General features: G+C 46.3%; 1 protein-coding gene and 1 long non-coding RNA gene across 3 annotated transcripts in view; one reads left to right on the forward strand and one right to left on the reverse strand.

Moving 5' to 3' along the window:
• Positions 1-26971, reverse strand: part of LOC142873373 (uncharacterized) — a 51952-nt gene that overhangs the window by 15554 nt on the left and 9427 nt on the right. The window contains exons 3-5 of the long non-coding RNA XR_012921449.1: positions 14328-14465; positions 13641-13732; positions 12743-12876 (exon numbers count right to left, since the gene is read on the reverse strand). This is a non-coding gene — a long non-coding RNA (uncharacterized LOC142873373). The remainder of the gene's footprint in view (positions 1-12742; positions 12877-13640; positions 13733-14327; positions 14466-26971) is intronic.
• On the forward strand, positions 3362-9826 carry SUOX (sulfite oxidase). 2 transcript variants are annotated; one of them, XM_012753139.3, is made up of 5 exons: positions 3362-3839; positions 4199-4307; positions 6837-6896; positions 7176-7353; positions 7905-9826. In XM_012753139.3, the coding sequence occupies exons 3-5, from the start codon at positions 6847-6849 to the stop codon at positions 9312-9314; spliced, it is 1638 nt and encodes a 545-aa protein (XP_012608593.1). In that variant the 5' UTR covers positions 3362-3839; positions 4199-4307; positions 6837-6846; the 3' UTR covers positions 9315-9826. The 2 variants fall into 2 exon arrangements, with proteins under 2 accessions (XP_012608593.1, XP_075863467.1); XM_076007352.1 differs by lacking the exon at positions 3362-3839 and having other exon boundaries at positions 3847-4307.

The raw sequence follows: 26971 nt of genomic DNA on the forward strand, positions 1-26971 counted from the left end.
TCAGAAACTTACCCTCCCCTGCATCTTGAAACCTCATTATTCCCTTTCATCTTTTCTTGAACAGCAAAATAATCCAGTTTGGAAAATAGCCGTTTTATGGCTATTACCCCTATTTGAAGGTTCTTAGATAGCTCACCAAATCTGACCCTATTTTATCTTTATAGGCCCTCTTAAAAGAATGTTTATATTTGTGGGGTGTGGTCTGTGGATCTTTGGGCCCATTGATGAGATTGGTGGGAGGAGGTGGTATTTGTAAATCCTTTGAAGTAATATGCAAAACTTTACATGCATTTTTCTAGGGTTCATTGCTATATTAGTTTCTCAAAGGGGTCTATGACCTATTAAAAATTAAGATAAAGCCAGCGTGGTGGCTCACGCCTGTAATCCTAGCACTCTGAGAGGCTGAAGCGGGTGGATCACTCAAGGTCAGAAGTTCGAAACCAGCCTGAGCAAGAGTAAGACCCTATCTCTACTAAAAATAGAAAGAAGTTAATTGGGGGGGCGGGTATATACATACATAATGAGTGAGATGTGCACCATCTGGGGGATGGTCATGATGGAGACTCAGACTTTTGGGGGGAGGGGGGAAATGGGCATTTATTGAAACCTTAAAATCTGTACCCCCATAATATGCCAAAATAAAAAAAAAAAGTTAATTGGCCAACTAAAAATGTATAGAAAAAATTAGCTGGGCGTGGTGGCACGTGCCTTGTAGTCCCAGCTACTAGGAAGGCTGAGGCAGAAGGATTGCTTGAGCCCAAGAGTTTGAGGTTGCTGTGAGCTAGGCTGACACCATGGCACTCTAGGCTGGGCAAGAGAGTGAAACTCTGTCTCAAAAAAAAAAAAAAAAAAAAAATTAAGATAAAATTAAAATCACTAAATTAGCTTTTTTGATCATGTGGCTTTCACCTCAACAGGAACATTTCCCTTGGATCTGCTCTTGACTCCTACTGTACTTCAAGCCCTCAGTCCATCACAGTCTAAGGGGGGAAAGGTGGGGAAGAAATAGAAAAGATTAGCTATGGTTGCAGAGGAGTTTTAAATTCCAAAGAAGCTGAAGGAAGATAAAGAGAACTAGTATACACAAACCTGGCATTCCAGTCCCAACTGTGTCAATTTACTCCCAGCTCTGGCCTTGATCAAGTTACTTAGTGTTTTGTGCCTCATTTCTTCATCAGTAAAATGAAAAAAAGTTGAGGCATAAAGGTCAAATACGGGCCGGGCTCGGTGGCTCACGCCTGTAATCCTAGCTCTCTGGGAGGCCGAGGCGGGCGGATTGCTCAAGGTCGGGAGTTCGAAACCAGCCTGAGCAAGAGCGAGACCCCGTCTCTACTATAAATAGAAAGAAACTAATTGGCCAACTAATATATATAGAAAAAATTAGCCGGGCATGGTGGCTCATGCCTGTAGTCCCAGCTACTTGGGAGGCTGAGACAGAAGGATCACTTGAGCCCAGGAGTTTGAGGTTGCTGTGAGCTAGGCTGACGCCACGGCACTCACTCTAGCCTAGGCAACAAAGCGAGACTCTGTCTCAAAAAAAAAAAAAAAAAAAAAAGGTCAAATACGTAAAGCGTGTGTGTGGCACACAAGTAACACTATTATTAGGAAGGATTCTTATCCTGTGGCTTTTAGACAATGCCTAACTGACTTACTGACTTCTCTGTATCCTAGGCTGAACGTTGAACCTTTTTTTTGAGACAGTCTCAGTCTGTTGCCCAGGCTATAGTGTCCTGGAGTCAGCCTAGCTCACAGCAACCTCAAACTCCTGGGCTCAAGCAATCCTACTGCCTCAGCCTCCCTAGTAGCTGGGACTACAGGCATGCGCCACCATCCCGGCTAATTTTTTCTCTATATTTTTAGTTGGCCAATTAATTTCTTTCTATTTTTAGTAGAGACGGGGTCTTGCTCTTGCTCAGGCTGGTTTCAAACTCCTTACCTTGAGTGATCTGCCCGCCTCAGCCTCCCAGAGTGCTAGGATTACAGGTGCTAGCCACCACACTGGCCTTTTTTTTTTTTTTTTTAATTGGTAGGATAGGTTGGGCATCTGGCCTCTCCAATGATTTAATTGTACGCAGGTTGGAAACCTTTTCATTTCCAAACAGTATAGAGCCAAAATCAATCTTTCACTGTCAGTTCCCCTTTCCTTCTATCTCTTAGTGTACTACCTTCCCTCCCCAGGCTTCTTGATTCTTGGTAAAAAGCTCACCTGTAATCCTAGCACTCTGGGAGGCCGAGGTGGGCAAATCACTCAAGGTCAGGAGTTGGAAACCAGCCTGAGCAAGAGCGAGACCCCGTCTCTACTAAAAATAGAAAGAAATTAATTGGCAAACTAAAAATATATATAGAAAAAATTAGCTGGGCATGGTGGCACATGCCTGTAGTCCCAGCTACTTGGGAGGCTGAGGCAGGAGGATTGCTTGAGCTCAGGAGTTTGAGGTTGCTGTGTGTGAGCTAGGCTGACGCCACTGCACTCTAGCGGGGGCAACAGAGTGAGACTGCCTCAAAAAAAAAAAAAAACTCTAGTTGGAGAGAAGAAAGAAAAGGCAAATGATCTTCCAAAATTAAAGGTGAAGACATTCACTTAAACAGATTAACTAAGACTGTAGCTCAAGCAGCCAGGCACAGAGGCTCACGCCTGTAATCCTAGCACTCTGGGAGGCCAAGGCGGGAGGATTGCTCAGGTCAGGAGTTGAGATCAGCCTGAGCCAGAGCGAGACCCGTCTCTAATAAAAAAAATAGAAAAAAATTAGCCGGGCGTGGTGGCCTGCCCGTAGTCCCAGCCATTCAGGAAGCTGAGGCAAGAGAGTCACTTGATCCCACGAATTGGAGGTTGCAATGAGCTATGATGATTTCACTGCACTAGCCAGGACGACACTGTCTTAAAATATTAAAAAAAAAAAAAAAAAAACGTAGCTCAACCCTCCGGTCTCTAGAGGGCAGTGTATGGACACGTTTGCCCACGATCAGACCCTAGGTTTGATAAATTTTTAGTCCTGCGCCAAATGACAAAAGGATAATAGAAAATTTATTCTATTGGTGTCCCTTTCTTGGAGATAAGAGATTACAACCTTCATACTTTGGGGTGTTAAACTATCATTGCTCTTGGTAAAGGGCGACTGTTTTTAATGACTCCGCAAAGTAAAAGATGCTATTCATTGTTGGTTCTATAATTTGGGGAGAGATTCGACTAATTCAAGGAATCTCGAATTCTTGGAACCACTATTTTAGGTTTCATTTCTGCTCTCACTCCTGGTTATGAGAACTGGGCGATTGACCTTGCTTTCCCTAAAAGACAAACAGGGTTATTGTAGTTGCAACACAGACACTGGTCAAAAAACGGTAGAAGCGGAGCTCACCCCCGCCAGGAGAAACTCGGCTGTATCCCTAGGCCTCCGCCAGGGAACGCACCTCCTCCCTCTCAGCCTCCCGCCCGCCGGCTGTAGGGGCGGGGCGGGGGCGTCTCCAGGTCTCCCCGCTCTCAGCGCAAGTTTTGGAGTCCTCACCTTCCACTGCCCGAGTTCCGAACATCAGTGGGCATCCCATTCCTTGAGCACCGGGGCTATAATCAACGCAACGGCTGTCTATCGAGAGTGATAGCAAAAAGAGGCAGTCTCAGCTCAAAGCCCTCGTGGGGCCCCGTCTGCCTCGGTTCCAGCGGGTGGGCACAGCAGCTGGGAGGCGGCCCGCGGCCGGCCAATGGATGGGAGACTAGCTGAGGGGCGTGAGTGTTCCTTCCTCCGACCAGACACCTCGGCGCTGGCCCCGCCCCTTTGCGAGCACTGGCGTAGGGGATGAAACTGCGTTAGTGAGGACGCGGAACAGTCAGAACGCTGAACCGGGTAAGCGGGCTGAGGGTGGGGGAGAGAAGAGGAGGAGGAAGGTCTGGTAGCCAGGACGACAGACCGAGACTGTCTTAAAAAAAAGACAGTCTGGCTGGGCGGCGCAGAGGGCTTTAGCACCCAGCAGTGCTCCGAATCTCAAGGACAACAAAACTACCAGTACTTGCCTCCGTTCCTGCCACCTGGGTGCTCTTAGGGTCCTGAGGTGTTGCTGCAATACCATCTTGTGCTAGCTGCTGGGACAGTGGCATAGGGCCTGCTGCTTGTGCCTGGATGCCAGACATATCCGCCTATCCAGAGTGCCCCCTCGGGATTCAGGGGCTACCACCTGCACCAACGGTGGCATTTCTGTATTGCAGCAAAAGGTCCCCCCTCCCAAACCTGGGATTCTGAGCTGACCGAGCTCACCCGCGAGTCAGCCCTACCTGCACTGCTCCAGTCTACTTCAAGGAGGCTGCTGGGATTGAGGTAGGTGGCAGGGAGAGGGAAGCTCCTAAAGCCCAGGGGTAAAGTGAAGACTGCTCCTAATCCCGTCTCCCAGGTGGGTTCTCTGCCTCACTGTGATCCACGACCCACCCACTCCCACACAGTTGTTCTCCAGCATCTCATTAGCAGTTGGGACACTTCTTACCTCTCCTCACTTTGGCCACTTTGCCCCTCCTGGGTCAGTGCTCAGCCCATTGCTGTGAGAAAGAAACTCGCAGAGCAGAGAGCAGAAAAATTACCTTCCCTCTTCTCTCCATCCCCAGACACCCTGGCCATTAATTCCTCAATTGCTTCAGCTCACTACAGTGGCATAGACAAGATTCTGATTGGGGGTCCCTGGCTGGGGTCCAGTTCCCAGCTGGGTTCAATTTTTTTTTAGGGTGGGTGGAGGGAGAAGAGGGGACCAAAAGGCCTTCAAGACAATGTTATTAGAATAGTACCCCTTACTGAGGTTTCACTTTCCTCAGTTTCAGTTACCCATGGTCAACCACTTGGAAAATAGGTGAATACAGTACAATAAGATATTTTGAGATTTGTTTTGTTTTGTTTTGTTTTTTTGAGAGAGTCTCACTGTGCTGCCCAGGCTAGAGTGGTGTGGCATCAGTCTAGTTCACAGCAACCTCAAACTCCTGGGCTCAAGCAATTCTTTCTGCCTTAGCCTCCCGAGTAGTTGGGACTACAGGAAGGCGTCACCATGCCCGGCTAATTTTTTCTATATATTTTTAGTTGGCCAATTATTTTTTTCTATTTTTAGTAGAGACGGGGTCTCGCTCTTGCTCAGGCTGGTTTCAAACTCCTGACCTCTAGCGATCCGCCCGCCTCAGCCTCCCAGAGTGCTAGGATTAAGGCGTGAGCCACCGGCTGGCCAAATAAGATATTTTGAAAGAGAGACCACATTTACATAACTTTATAGTATAATGTTATACTTGTTCTATTTTATTTGTTTTTTGGTTGTTCTTTGTTTGGTTTTTTGGTTTTGTTTTTTTTTTGGAGACAGAGTCTCGCTTTGTTGCCCAGGCTAGAGTGAGTGCCATGGCGTCAGCCTCGCTCAAAGCAACCTCAAACTCCTGGGCTCAAGCAATCCTTCTGCCTCAGCCTCCCAAGTAGCTGGGACTACAGGCATGCGCCACCATGCCCAGCTAATTTTTTCTATATATATTAGTTGGCCAATTAATTTCTTTCTGTTTATAGTAGAGACAGGGTCTCACTCTTGCCCAGGCTGGTTTCAAACTCCTGACCTGGAGCAATCCTCGGCCTCCCAGAGTGCTAGGATTATAGGCGTGAGCCACCTTGCCTGGCCTATATTATTATTAGTTATTGTTAATCTTACTGTGCATAATTTATCACAGGTATGTGATATCACATATACGTATACAGAATGTATCACAGGTATGTATACGGAAAAACATAATATAGAGAGAGTTTGGTACCATCCACTGGGTACCCACTAGTAGTCTTGGAACTTATCTCCAGCAGATAAGGGGGGACTACTGTACTTGCTTACTCTTCATACCAACTCTATTAGCTAAATCTCATTTCACAGATGAGGATGCAAGTTCAGAGACACTTGGTATGTTGCCCAGGGAATAGGGCTGGTTAATAAATGGCAGGATCCGGTTTCACAAACCCAAGATAGTTTGCCTCCAGAATCTGGCTTCTTCACTTAATTAGGCTGTTCTTTTCACGTTTTTTTTTTTGTTTTTGTTTTTTTGAGACAGAGTCTCACTGTGTTGCCAGGGCTAGAGTGCCGTGGCATCAGCCTATCTCACAGCAACCTCAAACTCCTGGGCTCAAGCAATCCTCCTGCCTCAGCCTCCTGAGTAACTGGAACTACAGGCATGTGCTACCATGCCCGGCTAATTTTTTCTATGTATTTTTAGTTGGCCAATTAATTTCCTTTTTTTCTTTTTCTTTTCTTTTTTTTTTTTTTTTTGAGACAGAGTCTCACTGTGTTGCCAGGGCTAGAGTGCCGTGGCATCAGCCTATCTCACAGCAACCTCAAACTCCTGGGCTCAAGCAATCCTCCTGCCTCAGCCTCCTGAGTAACTGGAACTACAGGCATGTGCTACCATGCCCGGCTAATTTTTTCTATGTATTTTTAGTTGGCCAATTAATTTCCTTTTTTTCTTTTTCTTTTTTTTTTTTTTTTTTTTTTTTGGAGACAAAGTCTCACTCTGTTGCCCAGGCTAGAGTGCCATGGCATCAGCCTAGCTCACAGCAACCTCAAACTCCTGGGTTCAAGCAGTCCTGCTCTCGCCTCCCGAGTGGCTGGGACTACAGGCATGCACCACCATGCCCGACTAATTTTTTCTATATATATTTTTAGTTGGCCAATTAATTTCTTTCTATTTTTAGTAGAGACAGGGGTCTCACTCTTGCTCAGGCTGGCTTCAAACTCCTGACCTTGAACAATCCTCCTGCCTCAGCCTCCCAGAGTGCTAGGATTACAGGCGTGAGCCACCACGCCCAGGCTGGTCTTCCTATCTTGATCCCAGAATCTTCCTCCTACAGGTCTGCCACAATGCTGCTGATCCACAAAGCTATGGTCTCCGGGCTCCGACAGGCCTGCAGGTAGGCCCTCCCATCCCAGGACTTGCCTCCTAGCTCTTATCTCCTACCCTCAGTATGTTTATGATACCATATCTTTATGATACCAGATAAAAGGGAGATAGTTGAGAGAACTACCTGGTAGAAAAGGCAAAGCTAGATCCCAATTGTCCCACCAAATCCCTGGAGAAACTAAGTTTCAGAAAGGATACAATGGCCAACCAGGGAGAGGTAGACCTCAGGTGTTCACTGGCCCTTTCATATGACCCTATGTGCAACTAAGAAGACCTCTCTCTCTTCCAGACTCAGGTCAACCCCCTCAAGGCTCTGCATTCGGGCCTGCTCTACAAATGATTCATTTCAGCCCCAGCGCCCCAGCCTCACCTTCTCTGGTGATAACTCTGGCACTGGGGGATGGAGAGTCATGGGGACCCTACTAGGTCTCGGTGCAGTGTTGGCCTATCATGACCATCGGTGTAGGGTAAGTAGGGAAAGGGCTTCATTGTGAGAACTAAGGAGTCCTAATAAGCTCCAGAGGCAACCCAGGCTGTGATCTATGTTCTTGCTGTTACCACAGAGCTCATGGTGACACTGTCTTCATGTAGAGTAGAGATGGAATCTGCCACCTTCAGTTCCCAGTGGTCTAGACTGTGGGTTTGGTCAGGGTGAGCTAGAGTGATTTCTTCTTTTTTTTTTTTTTGTCTCGCTCTGTCACCCAGATGTCACTGGCTGGAATGCAGTGGCATCATCATAGCTTGCTGCAACCTCAAACTCCTTGGCTCAAGCGATCTGCCTGCCTTAACCTCTTGAGTAGCTGGAACTACAGGCACTTGCTACCACACCTGTCTGATTTTTCTGTTTTATAGAGATGGGGTCTCACTATGTTGTCCAGGCTGATCTCCATTTCCTGGCCTCAAGCGATCCTCCCACCTCAGCCTCCCAAAGTGCTGGGATTACAGGTGTGAGCCACTGTGCCCAGCCAATTACTTATTATTCTGTTTCATTTTGCCTCACCACTTTCCCTACCTGCAGGCTGCTCAGGAGTCACCACGAATATACACCAAGGAGGAAGTGAGTTCCCACACGAGCCCTGAGACTGGGATATGGGTGACTCTGGGCTATGAGGTCTTTGATGTCACAGAATTTGTGGGCCTACACCCAGGAGGTCCATCAAAGCTGATGCTAGCAGCTGGGGGTCCCCTAGAGCCCTTCTGGGCCCTCTATGCTGTTCACAACCAGTCTCATGTGCGTGAGTTACTGGCTCAGTACAAGATTGGGGAGCTGAACCCTGAAGAAAAGGTACCCTCCACCTTGGAGACCTCGGACCCTTATGCTGATGATCCTATACGTCACCCAGCCCTGAAGGTCAACAGCCAACGCCCCTTTAATGCAGAGCCTCCCCCTGAGCTGCTGACAGAAAACTACATCACACCCAATCCTATCTTCTTTACCCGGAACCATCTGCCTGTACCTAACCTGGACCCAGACACCTATCGTTTGCATGTAGTAGGGGGTCCTGGGAGTAAGTCATTATCTCTGTCCCTGGATGACTTGTACAAGTTTCCTAAGCATGAGATCACAGTCACTCTACAGTGTGCTGGTAACCGGCGCTCTGAGATGTCTCAGGTCAAAGAAGTAAAGGGTCTGGAGTGGAGGACAGGGGCCATCAGCACTGCACGCTGGGCTGGGGCACGGCTCTGTGATGTGTTAGCCCAGGCTGGTCACAAACTGTGTGAAACCGAGGCCCACGTCTGCTTTGAGGGACTGGACTCAGACCCCACTGGGACTACCTATGGAGCATCTATCCCTCTGGCTCGGGCCATGGACCCTGAAGCTGAGGTCCTGCTGGCATATGAGATGAATGGGCAGCCTCTGCCTCGTGACCATGGCTTCCCTGTGCGGGTGGTGGTTCCTGGTGTGGTGGGTGCCCGCCATGTTAAATGGCTGGGCAGAGTGAGTGTGGAGACAGAGGAAAGTTACAGCCACTGGCAGCGGCGAGATTACAAAGGCTTCTCTCCATCTGTGGACTGGGACACTGTAGATTTTGACTCAGCTCCATCTATTCAGGAACTTCCTGTTCAGTCGGCCATCACGGAGCCCCAGGATGGGGAGACTGTAGAGTCAGGGGAGGTGACCATCAAGGGCTACGCATGGAGTGGTGGTGGCAGAGCTGTGATCCGGGTGGATGTGTCTCTGGATGGAGGCCTAACCTGGCAGGCAGCTGAGCTGAATGGAGAGGAACAGCGCCCCAGGAAGGCGTGGGCCTGGCGTCTATGGCAACTGCAAGCCACTGTACCAGCTGGGCAGAAGGAATTGAACATTATTTGTAAGGCTGTGGATGACAGTTACAACGTCCAGCCAGACACCGTGGCCCCAATCTGGAACCTGCGAGGTGTGCTCAGCACTGCCTGGCATCGTGTCCATGTCCATGTGGCCTCATGAGAGTACGGAATAGATCCATCTACACCCCAGAAACACCTCAGCCCTTTCCCCCAACTTTTTGGCCTCACTGCCTCAGAAAAACCTTTCCCACTTCTCTACTTCTTAGGTATGGCCTTCCTAAGCCATACTTAGGTTCACACATTGCAAATTTCCACCCAGAAAACCTCCCTCCTTGGATACTATGTTACATACCTCTCCTGGCCTCTACCCTGTTCCAGGAGGTGGCAGCTGTTGGAACAGGGGGCTAGAAGTGAAAAAAGTAATTTTGGAGACAAGCACTAGTTTCTCTGCCCACCCCACCTCCACTATCACCATCAAGGCCTTGTTTTGCTTTTCTTCTTAGATTCTTCAGAGAATGTGTGTCGCATGTGTAAGAAAAGTATTAATAGTTAGTTATATGCTACTCTCTACTGCTTCTCTGATTGCTAGAGAGTTGTGAGGAGAGCAAGGAATGCAATCCTTTTCCTTTATAGCTCTAATTTTCTAAACACATCAATAAAGTGTTTCTTTAAGATATGATTCTGGGGCCTCTTGCGCCTGGGTAATGAACATATTGCAGGAGGGAGGTTACATTGGTAGTGGGATGAGCGGAGACTAGCCCAAAACAAAAGGTGGAGGGAGGAGAATGGAAGCAGGCTCTGGAAGTAAAGAAATGGAGCTTCCTTCTCTGAGGTTTGTTAGCATATGCAGCAATGCCTAGGTGATTGACCTCAAGATACCCCCAAAGAGGAGATGATAAAAAATTTGGTACGCCCAAATCTTCCCCCAGTTCCTATGTACTTGGCAGGAAAGGCATAGAATGCTAAGAGGTTAAAATCAACATTGTCTTAGGAGGTACAGGAACAAAACTTGGCACTAGGAGCGGACGTGCCAGGGCACGTGGGGCGTCCTGTGTGTACTTAGTTTACAAATTAGATGCAGCTGAAGGGGTAGTCTTTGAGTTACCCTTTGCAAGCAACAGCGCCTTTTGGACTTGAATCTTTCGGCGCTCGGCTACTTTCCCCTAGCTTCCTCTCTCTTTTTTCCCCAGCAGTCTCCCCGGCTTGGGGGCGCTCGGTGTTCGGCCACGCCGCCTGTCGCCTGGTAGTGGGACCGGAAGTTGTTAGGGGGAGGGGGGGACGGCTGTGATGGGGGGGAACGTGGGGGGGGTCAGGTCCCTCCTCAGGTGAAGCCGCTGATGGAGATGGAGCCGCCGCCGCCGATGAGCGCCCGGGTCTTGGCTGCGGCCTGGCTGCCGCCGCCTCAGTGACCCCACTCCCCCCGCACTGGGCCACCCGGGCCAGAGTGGGGGACCCCCGCCAATCCGCCCCCCTTTCCCCATCACCGTCCCCTCTTCCCCACCCCTCACAGCCTACGCGTGCGCGCGCGGAGACGCCTCAGGTGAGTGAGGGGCGGGGCTTGAGCAAAGCGGGGGCGGGGCCTCGGTAGCGGGGGCGGGGCCTGAGGGGCTAGGGCGTGAAGTGAGGGGAGACGGGGACGGGGATGGGGGCGGGAGCTGGCTGGGAGAGGGGCGAGGGGTAGGTTGGGGCCCAAGGGGCGGAAGCTGGCCGGGGGGAGTTTGGCCTGATGCCCCAGTATTGAGAAGGAGGTAACAGGGATCTGGGCGCCCTAAAAAGGCGGGAGACGGATCAAGGCAGAAAGCTGAGGACAGGCAGGAGTTGGCATGCGCGAGGCTCCTCCGTGGGGCTATGGCTGGGGTAGAACAGAGGAACAGGAGCAGTAGAGAGGGTACCTGAACAAGAAAAGTGAGGCACCCGGGGGTTGGATCGAAAAGGCTTGAGAGAAAAAAGTAGGCCTAGGTGAGAAGATATAGGAAGCAAACAGCAGAGTGGGAGAAACGTGGTAGAGAAGAAACTTAAGATGGAGTGAGAAGTGCTATCTGGGGTACTGTGTAGGGTGGGGAGATATAAGCAAGGTTGGTAAGGAAGATTCAATGCGTATGAGCTCTAAGAAAAAAAATGCAAGAGACAACCCTAGGCAGGCATCTGGATGGCAACTACAAACTTGGGAAGCGGGCTGCCTCTTCCTGAATATTTAAACAGTCCTCCATGTACCTCTTCACAAAGACCCAGCCGCAGTTATTTCCTTACCCCTTGTCTGCTACAGACTTTGGATTCTCACTTTTTGAACTTTAATTTGATTTCTATGCTTTATTTTTTTTTAATTGTGAATTGTCCTGTCTGGGGACAGTGGAATGTTTAATGGAATGTAGGCTTTTAGATATGAGATGTTTATGAAATAAGGTACCCCATTCCCCCTCCAAGCAGCTAACTCTGCTTCCAGGAAAATTTTTTTGCATACCTTTTTTCACCCCATTTCCTCCTCTCATAAGCAAAACTGTCTATTGTGGTAGCTCCTGCTGTGCCTCTTTACCCAGCCTGAGTCCGGAAAGCATCAATAGTGGGCATGGGGCTGGGCGTGGTGGTTCACGCCTATAATCTTAGCACTCTAGGAGGCCAAGGCAGGTGGACTGCTCAAGGTCAGGTGTTCGAAACCAACCTGAGCAAGAGCGAGACCCTGTCTCTACTAAAAATAGAAAGAAATTAATTGACCAACTAAAAATATATAGAGAAAAAATTAGGCCGGGCACGGTGGCTCATGCCTGTAATCCTAGCACTCTGGAAGGCCGAGGCGGGTGGATTGCTTGAGGTCAGGAGTTGGAAACCAGCCTGAGCAAGAGCGAGACCCCGTCTCTACTACAAATAGAAAGAAATTAATTGGCCAACTAATATATATATATTATATATTTATATATATTATATATATATAAAATTAGCCAGGCATGGTGGCGTATACCTGTAGTCCCAGCTACTCAGGAGGCTGAGGCAGAAGGATTGCTTGAGGCCAGGAGTCTGAGGTTGCTGTGAGCTAGGCTGACGCCACGGCACTCACTCTAGCCTGGGAAACAAAGCAAGACTCTGTCTCAAAAAAAAAAAAAAAAAAAAAATTAGCCGGGCATGGTGGCACATGCCTGTAGTCCCAGCTAACCGGGAGGCTGAGGCAGTAGGATTACTTGAGCCCAGGAGATTGAGGTTGCTGTGAGCTAGGCTGGTGCCACAGCACTCACTCTAGCCTGGGCAAGAAAGTGAGACTCTGTCTCAAAAAAAAAAGAAAAAATAGTGGGCATGGTATATTCCTGACTTGTTCACATTAGCTCTGGATCCTTCATCATGGCCTACCAGATGACCATTGAGGCCTGGCTGTCTTCCCTTACTGATACTTGCTCGCTTTGCCTGGGTGAAGGTACATATATGTTCATATCCTTAGGAAGCATAAAAAACAGTTGTCAGACTACCTAGAATATTTCCACTTAAGATAACTCAGATTCTGAAGACAAGCCCAGATAAAAGGCCAAATCAGACAGTCTTTGAAAGCATAGTGTCTTGTTTGGTAGGGTTGTATGAAATGCACAGCTAGTAATCCCTCACCTCCTCATAGGCCTGCCAGTCAGTAAATCTTGCTTTGTGGTTTACAGGAGGACTTCAGCCTTCCCAACTAACAGCCTAAAGCCAGAGAATCCAGACAGCCCCTTGGGTCATGAGAACAGTCAGATGAGTGGCTCCTGAGATAAAAATAAAGTCTTAAAAGAAGAAAATAGCCTTACCATTGGGAAGCAGGAGAGATTTCACTGGAGCTTCTGGGGTGGGCCTCAGGGTAGTGGAAGCTGCCCTCATTTTGGCAGCTTCAGAATTATATCTTGTCCTAGTCAATGGCTGTTAATGTCTCAAACACAAAATATAATGTCTTTTTTGCCCACTGAGTACAGTTAATTAGTTCAGCTGTAGCATCTGAGCAATCCTCTTCCTCTCAGTAGGTTAAGGGTAAGGCATATTTCAGGACTTGGCTCAGAAATAAACCCTTTTTCCCAGTGAAAATGCAATGGAAAGTTTCTTCTTTATTTCCTCTTAGTTTGAAATCTGCAGCTGGTACTTCCCAGCATGAGAGAAACTTATCCCATCTTTTATCCTACGCAACACCCACACACACACACCCCAACATCCGTAGAGGAATTATTTTTGGGGTGGGGGGGCACGGGCAATATACGTAACCTTAACACTTGTACTCCCATTAATACGCTAAAATAAAAATAAAAAATAAATCTACTTTTTATAAAATCTCAAAAAAAAAAGGAATTATTTTCTCCAAACTGGCCATCTCTCTCTCTCTCTCTCCCTCCCTTTCTCCCTCCCCCCCCATCCCCACACAAAATTACCAAGGAAAGAGAAGTTATTATTGGGCGGGTATTTCTAGCATCATTTTACTCTGTAGGAACAAATAAGAGTGGAACCCTGTGAATGTGGACAATGCCACAGGCAGAGGGACTACCTTTCTTTATAGGTCTCTTGACTCTGCTGGAGAAGACTTTGAATTCCAGACTGATTGATTTGCTTCCTCTTAGAAGAGTTATGGACTCTGTTCTGGAAACAGAGAGAGAGATTCAAGGTTTATCAGACAAAAGCATCTTAGAAAGGGTAGCGCTGATATGAATGACCTGGTCCCTGAGGTAGAATCCACTTTGTAGGCTCTGATGCAATACATATGCTGGGGTAGTCCTTGGGTCAAGGTGCCCTGTTTCTACCTTAAAGAGACTTAGCATCTACTTTGGCATTTTTCTCAGGCCCATAATCTCTGAAAAAAGACATAGGAGGAAGAGGATTATTTTTCCTCCTAGCTATAAGTTTCCAGTTCAAAGATGTATTTTAGGTCACCAAGATGCAGACCTAAAAACCATTCATTTTATAACCCAAGAAAGAAGGCAAGCAGAGTGGCCCAAACCTTCCAGCTGTGGCAAGTTTAACTTTGTGCTCTAGTGGAAAGAACCCTCGCCTAGTAACTTGGGTTCTACTTGTCGTACTTCTGTTGCTAACCAGATAAGTGACTCTGGGCTTAGTTTCTTCTGTTAAAAACCAAGAGATTGGAGATCATGTCTCAACTCCATTCCAGCTCCAAGATTTCCCAGGTCCTAGAGCACCCCTGCCCTAAGCCCTCCACATGAAGAAGAGAGAGGCTTACCAAATTGGATTATCAGAGCAAGATTCTTTATTAGCAGAGGAGCCTGAAAATATCCTTCTGGCGCAAACATCAGTGAGCTCTTTTGATCAGCATGCATCAGGGACTCTTGGCCACTGCCTCTTCTACATTTTTGCCACCCTATACCAGTCAGAATAGTTAATTGAGACTTCCATGTAATTTCAAACTTCACTTGAAAGAGCTAACCAACCCTGTTTGGGGCTTCTTTGGCTTTAAAACTGAGTATTACAAAACTCAACTTGAACTCCTCTGCTCTACTTTTCCCACTCCTATCCAAATATAAAACTGAGGCCGAGGCTGGGCAAGGTGGCTCTCGCCTGTAATCCTAGCACTCTGGGAGGCCGAGGCAGGCGGATTGTTTGAGGTCAGGAGTTCGAAACCAGCCTGAGCAAGAGCGACACCCTGTCTCTACTATAAATAGAAAGAAATTAATTGGCCAACTAATATATATACAGAAAAAATTAGCTGGGCATGGTAGCACGTGCCTGTAGTCCCAGCTACTCGGGAGGCTGAGGCAGGAGGATTACTTGAGCCCAGGAGTTTGAGGTTGCCGTGAGCTGGGATGACGCCATGGCACTCACTCTAGCCTGGGCAAGAAAGTGAGACTCTGTCTCAAAAAAAAAAAAACAAAAACTGAGGCCGGGCACAGTGACTCACGCCTATAATCCTGGCACTCTGGAGGCCGAGGCAGATGGATCAGCCTGAGCAAGCGTGAGACCCTGTCTCTACTATAAATAGAAAGAAATTAATTAGCCAACTAATATATATAGAAAAAATGATCCAGGCATGGTGGCGCATGCCTGTAGTCCCAGCTACTTGGGAGGCTGAAGCAGAAGGATTGCTTGAGCCCAGGAGTTTGAGGTTGCCGTGAGCTAGGCTGATGCCATGGTACTCACTCTAGCCTGGGCAACAAAGCGAGACCCTGTCTCAAAAAATATATATATATAGAAAAAATTAGCCAGGCATGGTGGCGCATGCTTGTAGTCCCAGCTACTTGGAAGGCTGAGGCAGTAGCATTGCTTGAGCCCAGGAGTTTGACGTTGCTGTGAGCTAGGCTGACGCCATGGCACTCTAGCCAGGGTGACAGAATGAGACTCTGTCTCAAAAAGAAACAAATAAAAACAAATATAAAACTGAACAGCAGCCCGGGCGCGGTGGCTCATGCCTGTAATCCTAGCACTCTGGGAGGCTGAGGCGGGTGGATCTTTTAAAGTCAGGAGTTCAAAACCAGCCTGAGCAAGAGTGAGACGCCATCTCTACTAAAAATAGAAAGAAATTAATTGGCCAGCTAAAAAAAAAATACATATATATAAATTAGCTGGGCATGGTGGCACATGCCTGTAGTCCCAGCTACTCAGGAGGCTGAAGCAGGAGGATTGCTTGAGCCCAGTACTCTGAGGTTGCTGTGAGCTAGGCTGATGCCACGGCACTCTAGGCTGGGCAACAGAGTAAGACTCCGTCTCAAAAAAAAAAACTGAACAGCAGTCACCTTGGGGGGCCTTACTATAAACATAGGGCAATACTCAGGGGCACACCCAGAAAACCCAGAAAGTGTTATCTCATGTCCACCACACCTAGTGATTTAAAATGTTTAATTTGGCCCTTTTCCTTAGCTCCTTAATTCCTCAAATGAGACATGGGATGAGTAGGATTGTTTCTCCTCCCACCCATAAACCTTAGCCTTCTGTCTCTTTTGCAGTCTGCATGGGGAGGACAGGGAAGCACAAAGAACAAGAGAAAAGATGTATCCACCTGAAATCTAAAAGGAAACAATGAGGTGATATTTTCCCACTGCCCAGGTGTTGTGTTCCCATCTTTTACCCATTATTTTTTAGAGACTGGCTATTCCTAGGATGACCCGATCCATTTTGCACTGTTCCCCAAGCACTTAGATAATGAAGCTGAGCCATCTTCATTTGTATTATATATAGACAGAAGGTCACCATCTACAGCCTGGTAAAAAAGTGAGTCAGACCTTTCCACTATAAAGACAGACACATGAGCTGAGCAAAGCTTGGTGGGTTTTCTTCAGAGAGCACTAGGCTGACCCTAAAGATCATTTCAGAGCTGCGAATTGCTCAATGTCTAGGTCTTTTTCCTGGAAAGGGGAATAAAGTCAGTTTGCAGACAATGCCTAATTCTACATTATTCCCTAACCCTTTACCTTTTACCCCTCCCCAATTATACAAACCCCTGACAGACAGCAGAGCCAGCTGTGTGATTCCAACATGTTTTCGCTCAGATTTCATTCAGTTCAAGAAGACACAGACAGTAGAGGATGATGCTATGTGTTTGATCTACTTGTAGTACCTGATCTGCTCACACTCAAGGTACATGAGAAGTTCTGTCTTGTTAATAACCAGTGGGCTCCACCTCAGAACCCAAGTGCTGTGGGAAACTGGAGAAAAATTTTCCACTTCTCCCTGTTATGGTTTGGGAATAATAACCAAAATGATGGCATGGATCCTTGCCACTCTCTCTACCTCCACTCTCTTCCCAACATCCTCCTCAGTACCTTTCTACACACTAGGCCACAATGAGTATGTTTTAAATTCCAATTTTTAAGTGTCTCTGGATCAAACAGGATTGGAGGATTTGAAGAGTTTAATTACTTGTGATGTCCACCTTATTTCAGGCTTCCAGAGCCACTATATAAAGAAAACTTGACTTTCTCACATTTTTATTACCTATAGTGGGAATGTTATGGGGCATATAGGGGTGGTAGCTGATACCTGACCTGCCCTTGGAAACCAGACTCTGGATTGGTTCTCACTGCTGCTTGTCATTGATTCTGGTGGGAAATCTTCTGTCTAGAAAGGATGACCATTCCTGTTATCATGTTAATGGGAGAAAGACAGGACCATGGAGGACTCTTGTTATGCCAAGTGGATTCAAAAGAACAGGGAAGAGCCTGGTGCAGTGGCATGCACCTATAGTCCTAGCTACTCAAGAGGCTAAGGCAGGAGGATTGCTTGAAGCCAGGCGTTTGAGGCTGCAGTGCATTATTGGATCTAGCCTGTTAATAGCCACTACACTCCAGCCCGGGAACATAATGAGACCCTGTCTCTAAATAATAAATAAATATGCCATGGACAGTGTTGTGCACCTGTAGTCTCAGCTACTTGGGAGGCTGAGGCAGGAGGATCACTTGAGCCCAGGAGTTTGAAGTTGCTGTGAGCTAGGCTGATGCCACAGCACTCTAGCCTGGGCAACAGAGACAGACAAAAAAAAAAAAAAAAAAAAAAGACCCTATGGAAGGAAGGAAGAGAGGGAGAGAGGAAGGTGGGGAAGGAGGGAGGAAGGAAAACGAAGAAAATGTATCTTTTACAATGACCAACCTTTCCTCCCTCCTCACAGAGATACTTCCTTTTGAACTGGAAGATTAGCTATTTCTAGTTGCTTTGTATTCAGCTCACCTAACTGAATTTACAGTACATATGTGCCTACCTCCATCACTGAATGACGTTTATGTTACTTTAAAGCCAGTTTCCTTCCAAGATCTTTGAGCCAAACCTGTCTTGTGTAACTAACTTCTCTCCTTATACCTCCTCCTCTTGCAACGTGTCTCCAGTTGGCACTGACTATTCGACCCAGTTCCTCTAAGGAGACACTAAGATCTGCCTGCCTGGTTAGGCAGGGAAAGAGGTGCTTTGAGAGGTAAAGAGTGGGAAGATTGGGAGGGATGTGCCACAGGGAGACTTGAGCAAAGAAAGAGTAAAGTACATCTGCTGATTTGCTCCTGGCTCTCAGAAAACCAGGACTGGGAACAGCAGAGTCTCAATTACCTCTCACTTCCAGGGTTACCAAGTTGGCATTTAGACCAGTTGGAGGCAGCTAAGTACTGATTTTGCCCAAGATGTGTCATGGAGCACCTGTTAAGAGCAATTAAGAGGCAAGAAAGCTCAGTTTACTGTTCTGAAGAAAGTCCAACTCAGAATACAACTCTTTCAGATCCTCCTAGAAATTGTTTTGGGGCCATTTGGGCAGTAATCCAAGAATAAGATACACGTCCTGAGCTAGTGCTAGCCGAATGCTATGCTTCAACTGCTCTGCCCACCTAGTGCTTGTCTAGCCCCTTGTTCACATGGGCATGAAGCGTACTGTGCCCACCCCCCCTCAACAATTATATTAGCATATAGAGCCAGCTCAACTTGTTCCTTTTTAAATAACAGACCCCACTCCCACTGGGATCACACCAAAGGAAAAGATGCCTTAATTGATGTTAGAACTATGGAAAAGCAAGAAGATCCACGAAGATCTTGAGTAGCCTGGCTTTTGAAAGGAAACATTGTTTAAAGGAAAGAGTACATCTCAGAGAGGCAGGAGAGATCTTGTTCTTGTTCTCACTATGATCCCTGGGACAAGCAACTTAACTGCTCTGAGCCTCAGTTTCTCCAAGCAGAAAACAGGGAAAATCCTGCTCACTCTTGCCTCTCTTGCATGGGGGTGTGTGAGGGAAGTTACAAGTGGCACTTTGAGCTTTGCATTCATTTTGAAAAATCCCAAAGGGCAATTACAGAGCTAATGATTTGGAAATGAAAGGGGGCCCTGAGTACCAGACTGCCCTCCCTCATCTTTGTATCTCTACCTACCTCAAGTTCTGTAGCTAGCTCCAGAGGGTATGAGTTTTCTAACTACTATGGACATAGGCTGTTCTAATCATTGCCCCTAAGGGACCCTTCAAGGAACCATTTATAATTGTGGTTTGTTCTAATGGTCTGGTCCCAAAGCTCAGTCCATCCCAGGGAGGATGTCAAGAAAAGAGGAGTTGAAAATAAACTTAGAGAATTTTTTCCCTCCACACCCAGGCTTCCTAGGGAAATAGGCTTGAGACTAGGAATCTATCTGATGAAATATAAGGGAGAGTTGCTTTGTGAAGTGAAGGTTAGCCCATGTTTCAGGTATTCTCATGAGCCTTTTAAAGGAGTCTCTCAGGTCCAGACAAGGTGGGCAGCAAAACAGCCAGTTTTCCTCTGTGTGCCCTCTTGCACACCATCATCCTCACCTCTCTCAATATAGCATTACAAGCAAACCAAATTTTCATCTATCAGCCTCAGTGAGATTTTTCAAAAACACCAAAGAATCCCAGTGGCAGCTCAGGCTGTTTCCTTGTTCCGCTCTTTTTTTCTTTTCTTTTCTCTTTTCTTTTCTTTCTTTTTCTTTTCTTTTCCTTTCCTTTCTTTTCTTTTCCTTTCCTTTCCTTTCCTTTCCTTTCCTTTCCTTTCCTTTCCTTTCCTTTCCTTTCCTTTTCTTTTCTTTTCTTTTCTTTTCTTTTCTTTTCTTTTCTTTTCTTTTCTTTTCTTTTCTTTTCTCTTCCTTTCCTTTCCTTTCCTTTCCTTTCCTTTCCCTTCCTTCCTTCCTTCCTTCCTTCCTTCCTTCTTTTCTTTTCTTTTCTTTTCTTTTCTTTTCTTTTCCTTTCCTTTCCTTTCCTTTCCTTTCCCTTCCTTCCTTCCTTCCTTCCTTCCTTCCTTCTTTCTTTTCTTTTCTTTTCTTTTCTTTTCTTTTCTTTTCTTTTCTTTTCTTTTCTTTTCTTTTCTTTTCTTTTCTTTTCTTTTCTTTTCTTTTCTTTTCTTTTCTTTTCTTTCTTTTTTTCTTTTTGACAGAGTCTCACTCTGTTGCCCTGGCTAGAGGGCCATGGTGTCATCCTAGCTTACAGCAACCTCAAACTCCTGAGCTCAAGCAATCCTCCTGCCTCAGCCTCCCGAGTAGCTGGGACTACAGGCATGCACCACCATGCCCGACTAATTTTTTCTATATATATTTTTAGTTGGCCAATTAATTTATTTCTATTTTTAGTAGAGACGGGGTCTCACTCTTGCTCAGGCTGGCTTCGAACTCTTGACCTTGAACAATTCAACCTCGGCCTCCAAGAGTGCTGGGATTATAGGCGTGAGCCACCACACTTGGCCTCCCTTGCTCCACTCTTGCTCCCCCAAGTCTGCCTCAGGGGCACTTATTTTTCATTAGATGAGTGATGAAAGCAATTTTGGATGTATGTAAATTTCCACCAGTTAGAATTTTCCCCCCTCCTCCCACAGGCTCCTAAGCAGATAATTCATTGCAACAAATTACCACTTTTAATTTTTCTCAGTTCCTGATTGTTGAATACTCTACTGCCAATGCCTGCTTACCTTTCCTCACCAGCATTTTAATTTTTTTTAATGTTATTTATTTTTTGAGACAGAGTCTCACTTTGTTGCCCGGGCTAGAGTGCTGTGGCATCAGCCTAGCTCACAGCAAGCTCAAACTCCTGGGCTCAAGCAATCCTCCTGCCTTAGCCTCCGGAGTACCTTGGACTACAGGCATGTGCCACCATGCCCGGCTAATCACCTGCATTTTAAATTCAGACTCCTCCCCCTTTTAAAAAAATAAGCATTGGGGAGTAATTGATGAAAGGGTGGGGAAAGCCACTTATTACACCTTCAGTAGAGGACTTATCACTGAACCCTGGGTGGGCGGCTCCCTTCCACCTTCTCCTTTCCTGTCACCCTCCTTGCCACCACACACCCCAAGAAAGAATCCCTTGAATGACTGAATCCAGCTTCTTCCTCTTATTATTATTATTATTTTTTTTTTTGAGACAGAGTCTCACTCTGTTGCCCAAGCTACAGTGAGTGCCATGGTGTCAGCCTAGTTCACAGCAACCTCAAACTCCTGGGCTCAAGCAATCCTCTGCCTCAGCCTCTTGAGTAGCTGGGACTACAGGCATGCACCACCATGCCCGGCTAATTTTTTCTATATATATTAGTTGGCCAATTAATTTCATTCTATTTTTATAGTAGAGACGGGGTCTCACTCTTGCTCAGGCTGGTTTCGAACTCCTGACCTTGAGGGATCCACCGGCCTCGGCCTCCCAGAGTGCTAGGATTACAGGCGTGAGCCACCGCGCCCCAGCCTCTTATTATTAATACCACCCCATCCTTAACTGAGGCATAAAGCCTCTAGCAGGCGTCCTCAAACTACGGCCCTCTGGCCACATGCAGGTGTTTTTGCCCATTTGTTTTTTTACTTCAAAATGAGATGTGGGCGACTTCCGGGGCCCCCGCTCTTGGGGCCCCAGAACCTCGTCCACAAAATAAAAATTAAAAATTAAAAAAAAATTAAAAAAAAAATAAAATAAAAATAAGATGTGTGCAGTGTGCATAGGAATTTGTTCATAGTTTTTATTTATTTATTTTTATTTATTTATTTATTTATTTGAGACAGAGTTTCACTTTATCACCCAGGCTAGAGTGAGTGCCCTGGCGTCAGCCTAGCTCACAGCAACCTCAAACTCTTGGGTTTAAGCGATCCTCCTGCCTCAGCCTTCCAAGTAGCTGGGACTACAGGCATGCACCACCATGCCCGGCTAAGTTTTTCTATATAATTAGTTGGCCAATTAATTTCATTCTATTTATAGTAGAGACGGGGTCTCACTCTTGCTCAGGCTGGTTTTGAACTCCTGACCTCGAGCAATCCGCCGGCCTCGGCCTCCCAGAGTGCTAGGATTACAGGCGTGAGCCACGGCACCCAGCCCATAATTTTTTTTGTGTGTTTTTTTTTGAGACAGAGTCTCATTTTGTTGCCCAGGCTAGAGTGAGTGCCGTGGCATCAGCCTAGCTCACAGCAACCTCAGACTCCTGGACTCAAGCAATCCTGCTGCCTCAGCCTCCCGAGTAGCTGGGACTACAGGCATGTGCCACCATGCCCGGCTAATTTTTTATGTATATATTAGTTGGCCAATTAAGTTATTTCTATTTATAGTAGAGATGGGGGTCTTGCTCTTGCTCAGGCTGGTTTTGAACTCCTGAACTCGAGCAATCCGCCCACCTCGGCCTCCCAGAGTGCTAGGATTACAGGCGTGAGCCACCGCACCCAGCCCATAGTTTTTTTTTAAACTATAGTCCGGCCCTCCAGTGGTCTGAGGGACAGTGAACTGGCCCCCTGTTTAAAAAGTTTGAGGACCCCTGCTGAGAGTCTAAAGGCTTGGCCTCCTGTGGAGTGAGATATAACCTGTCTCCTGCAGCATGAGCTCCACCTACAGAGAGAGGGTCTACTCTCATAATCCAGGACCATCCTGGGTTAAGATAGTGTTTCTACCCCAGAGGCTGGGGAGGCCTGCAGAAGTTGAGGGTGGGAGGAAATTTTGGAGTTTATAAATCAAGGTACTTTGTCTTTCTCACCAGGACAAAGTACGAGGTTTTTCTTCTTTAGTATAGTATCAGACCACGATTAAGTGATGCTTTGGGTTTCTCACTAGCTCAAGAATGTTATAGAAAAAACTTCTCTTCCCAGATCTAGCTTCTAATAGCAGCTATTTTCTCTTTCAGCAGAATCTCTTTAAAATGGACATAGAAGACTGCAATGGCCGCTCCTATATGTCTGGTATGCCTCTGTGTGTTCTATTTGTAAGGGGCTAGGAACAAACACTCTTCTGTGGAGCAAGGCAGAGAGCCTTCAGCCTAGGCTCACAACCTCTAAACGTTCTAGTTACACAGCTGACACTCATGCTTGCTTGGTAGTTCTTGGTAGTGTGTAATTAATTTGGTGTTTTTTACATTCCCTAAATAGTGATTCTCTCCCAGATTTCTTGGGGGTTAGGGAAACAGAAGGGAATATGAGTGGTTACCATTACAGGAATGATATGAAGCAAATAGATAGAAGGAAGATTTGGTTCCTTCTGTACTCTAAAGACACCAGCCAACCATGAAATTCCATCCAGTCCAGGTAGAGAGTGGAGCAGGGTTTCAAACCTCAAAGGCCTGCAGGGGCCAGGTGGGTATTTCAATGAGTGAAGTAAGGTTAGGATAATAAGCAGAAGAGAATGGTGGCAGCTGTCATGAACTGGTGCACACATGTCCCACCTAAAGGGACAGCAGCTATTCAGTGTCCACCAGTCACTGCCATGTAGTATATCTAGTGTGGCCAAAACTTCCAACCTTACTCTGAAAAGCAATCCCTGTTGCACAGCAAAAAATAAATTAATTAATTAATAATAATAAATATTTAATGTTTAAAATTAATAAATTTAATAAAAAAACTTCCAACTTTTCAAGACTAACCAGAAATCCACATTTTTATATAAAATATCTCTATTTCAAAATAATGACTCAATATTTTAAAAAACATTCCAAAGAGCAAGTCAGACTTATCTATGGGCTGAATTCAGCCAATGGGCCACCAGTTTTCAGGCTTTGAAGGTAGGGATATAGAGCCCAAATCTCATTCCCCAATCCTTTTCCACAATCTTAACATGTTATAGTTTTTTGCACCTGCCCAAATATTCTTACTAAAGCAGAAGAAATCATAGTTTATAGTATAAATGGCTTTTAGAGATATGAAAGTAATCAAATTTAACAAGTTTAACAAACTGAAAAGAAATTAGAAATTTTATCTAGCTCCCTCTCTGAGAGTTTAGGGAAGGGCCTAAGACAGAGTCATCTCTAAGATGGAAGAAATCATTGTTTAGACCATTAGCATGTCAGGGTAGGAAATTATTTATTAGAGGAAGCCAGAATTGGGTTTTTCTTTTTTTTTTAGACAGAGTCTCACTTGGTTGCCCTGGCTAGTGTGCCGTGGTGTCAGCCTAGCTCACAGCAACCTCAAACTCCTGGGCTCAAGCAATCCTTCTGCCTCAGCCTCCCGAGTAGCTGAGACCTACTGGCATGCACCACCATGCCCGGCTAATTTTTTCTGTATATTTTTAGATGGCCAATTAATTTCTTTCTTTTTTTTTTTTTTTGAGACAGAGTCTCACTCTGTTGCCCAGGGTAGAGTGAGTGCCGTGGCGTCAGCCTAGCTCACAGCAACCTCAAACTCCTGGGCTAATTTCTTTCTATTTTTAGTACAGAAGGGGTCTCGCTTTTGCTCAGGCTGGTTTCAAACTCCTGACCTTAAGAGATCCACCCACCTCGGCCTCCCAGAATGCTAGGATTATAGGCGTGAGACACCATGCCCGGCCAGGGTTTTCTTTCTGTTGTTTTTTATTCTTTTGTTTTGTTCTGAGATATGGTTTCATTCCATTGCCTGGGCTAGAGTATAACAGTGTTATCATAGCTTACTGTAACCTCAAACAACAGGGCTCAAGCAATCCTCCTGCCTCAGCCTCCTAAGTAGCTGGCACTATAGGCTTTATAAAAAGCTGGGCTAATTTTTTAATTTTTGTAGAGACAGGGTCTTGTTATATTGCTCAGGCTGATCTCAAACACCTGGACTCAAGTGATCCTCCTGCCATGGCCTCCCAAAGTGCTAGGATTACAGGTGTAAGCCACCACCCCTGGCCACAGAATTGGGTTTTGATGTGATGAGTATCCCCAGCAGAAACCCAACCACCATTGTGGAAATGACCTATAGCTTATTTTTTACTCTAAAGTGGAACTACTGATGGAGATAGCAAGGTGGGTCAGACACACATATGAGAGTCATTGGCAACACCTGGATAGTGTAAGGTAAGACATTGACTCTGACCCTGTTCTAGTTTAAGGAAGAAAGGAGTTAGAATGGGTAAAGGTATTCAGTACCTGCCACATGCTGGACAGAATGACAGGGACAGACTAATTTAACTGGAAGACACTCTACTGTAACTAAAGTCATGGCCCTTCTGAAGAACCAGCCAATACTCCTATCTTCTGCTCAGTTAAGTCTATTAGAAAACCATGGCTGGGCACTTTGGATTATACACCTGTAATCTCAGCACTTTGGGAGGCTGAGGCAGGAGGATCACTTGAGGCTAGGAGTTCAAGACCAGCCTATGCAACAAAGCAAGACCCTATTTCTACCAAAAAAAAAAATTTCTTTTTTGAGACAGAGTCTCACTCTCTTAAACAGGCTAGAGTGCTGTGGCATCAGCCTAGCTCACAGCAACTTCAAACTCCGGGGCTCAAGTGATCCTCCTGCCTCAGCCTCCTGAGTAGCTGGGACTATAGGCATGCGCCACCATACCTGGCTAATTTTTCTATATAATTTTAGTTGCCCAGCTACTTACTTACTTACTTTCTTTCTTTTTTTTTTTTTTTTGACAGAGTCTTGCTTCGTTGCCCAGGCTAGAGTGAGTGCCATGGCGTCAGCCTAGCTCACAGCAACCTCAGACTCCTGGGCTCAAGCAATCCTGCTGCCTCAGCCTCCCAAGTAGCTGGGACTACAGGCATGCACCACCATGCCTGGCTAAATTTTTCTATATATATTAGTTGGCCAATTAATTTCTTTCTATCTATAGTAGAGACGGGGTCTCGCCCTTGCTCAGGCTGGTTTCAAACTCCTGACCTTGAGCAATCCACCCACCTCAGCCTCCCAGAGTGCTAGGATTACAGGCGTGAGCCACCGCGCCCAGCCTTTCTTTCTTTTTTTTTTTCCTTCTTTTTTTCCTTCCTTCTTTCTTTCTTTTTTTATTTTTATTTTTTCATATAAACCAGACTGTCAGGATTATTATTATTTTTCTTTTAGTAGAGGTGGGGTCTCACTCTTGCTCAGGTTGGTCTTGAACTCCTGAGCTCAAAGAATCCACCTGCCTTGGCCTCCCAGAGTGCTAGGATTACAGGTGTGAGCCACCACCGCTCAGCCTACAAATTTTTTTTTAAAAAAACAGCAAGTGTGGTGATGGGTGCCTATAGGCCCAGCTACTAGGGATGCTGAAACAGGAGGATTGCTTGAGCCTAGGAGTTTGAGACTGCAGTGAGCTATGATCATGTCACTGTATTCAAGCCTGGGCAAGAGAGTGAGACCCTGTCTCAAAAAGAAAAGAAAACTACTGTTGAGCAACAAGCACACTCAGGACCCTACTGTAGTGCTAGGAAACACTCATATGGATAAAAACTAGTCCCTGCCATAAGGGAAGCAAATGAGAAACTATGAAGGTGGCTGGGAAGATATCCCATGGAGTTCTTTTCATCACTGTCTCTGGGCTGGGCACGGTGGCTAACACCTATAATCCTAGCACTCTGGGAGGCCAAGGCTGGAGGATTGCTCGAGGTCAGGAGTTCAAAACCAGCCTGAGCAAGAGTGAGACCCCATCTCTACTATAAACAGAAAGAAATTAATTGGCCAACTAATATATATACAAAAAATTAGCCGGGCATGGTGGCGCATGCCTGTAGTCCCAGCTACTTGGGAGGCTGAGGCAGAAGGATCACTTGAGCCCAGGAGTTTGAGGTTACTGTGAGCTAGGCTGATGCCAGGGCACTTACTCTAGCCTGGGCAACGAATCGAGACTCTGTCTTAAAAAAATACTGTCTCTGGGCCGGGCGCGGTGGCTCACGCCTGTAATCCTAGCTCTCTGGGAGGCCGAGGCGGGTGGATTGCTCGAGGTCAGGAGTTCAAAACCAGCCTGAGCAAGAGCGAGACCCCGTCTCTACTATAAATAGAAAGAAACTAATTGGCCAACTAATATATATAGAAAAAATTAGCCAGGCATGGTGGCTCATGCCTGTAGTCCCAGCTACTTGGGAGGCTGAGACAGAAGGATCCCTTGAGCCCAGGAGATTGAGGTTGCTGTGAGCTAGGCTGACGCCATGGCACTCACTCTAGCCTAGGCAACAAAGCGAAACTCTGTCTCAAAAAAAAAAAAATACTGTCTCTGGAGAATATTGGATACTAGCAGAAAAGTTCTGAGGATATTTGCTTCACTGTGGTATGAAGCCAAGCTTTCCCTG

The sequence above is a fragment of the Microcebus murinus genome, chromosome 10 (genome assembly GCF_040939455.1).
Source record: "Microcebus murinus isolate Inina chromosome 10, M.murinus_Inina_mat1.0, whole genome shotgun sequence".
Lineage (NCBI taxonomy): Eukaryota > Metazoa > Chordata > Mammalia > Primates > Cheirogaleidae > Microcebus > Microcebus murinus.

What these genes read in the sequence shown, in the direction of transcription:
- SUOX (XM_012753139.3), top strand. Translation starts at nt 6,847, where the DNA reads ATGCTGCTGATCCACAAAGCTATGGTCTCCGGGCTCCGACAGGCCTGC. An exon ending in GGGCTCCGACAGGCCTGCAG is followed by an intron (nt 6,897 to 7,175) that starts GTAGGCCCTCCC and finishes TCTCTCTTCCAG; the next exon opens with ACTCAGGTCAACCCCCTCAA. An exon ending in ATCATGACCATCGGTGTAGG is followed by an intron (nt 7,354 to 7,904) that starts GTAAGTAGGGAA and finishes CCCTACCTGCAG; the next exon opens with GCTGCTCAGGAGTCACCACG.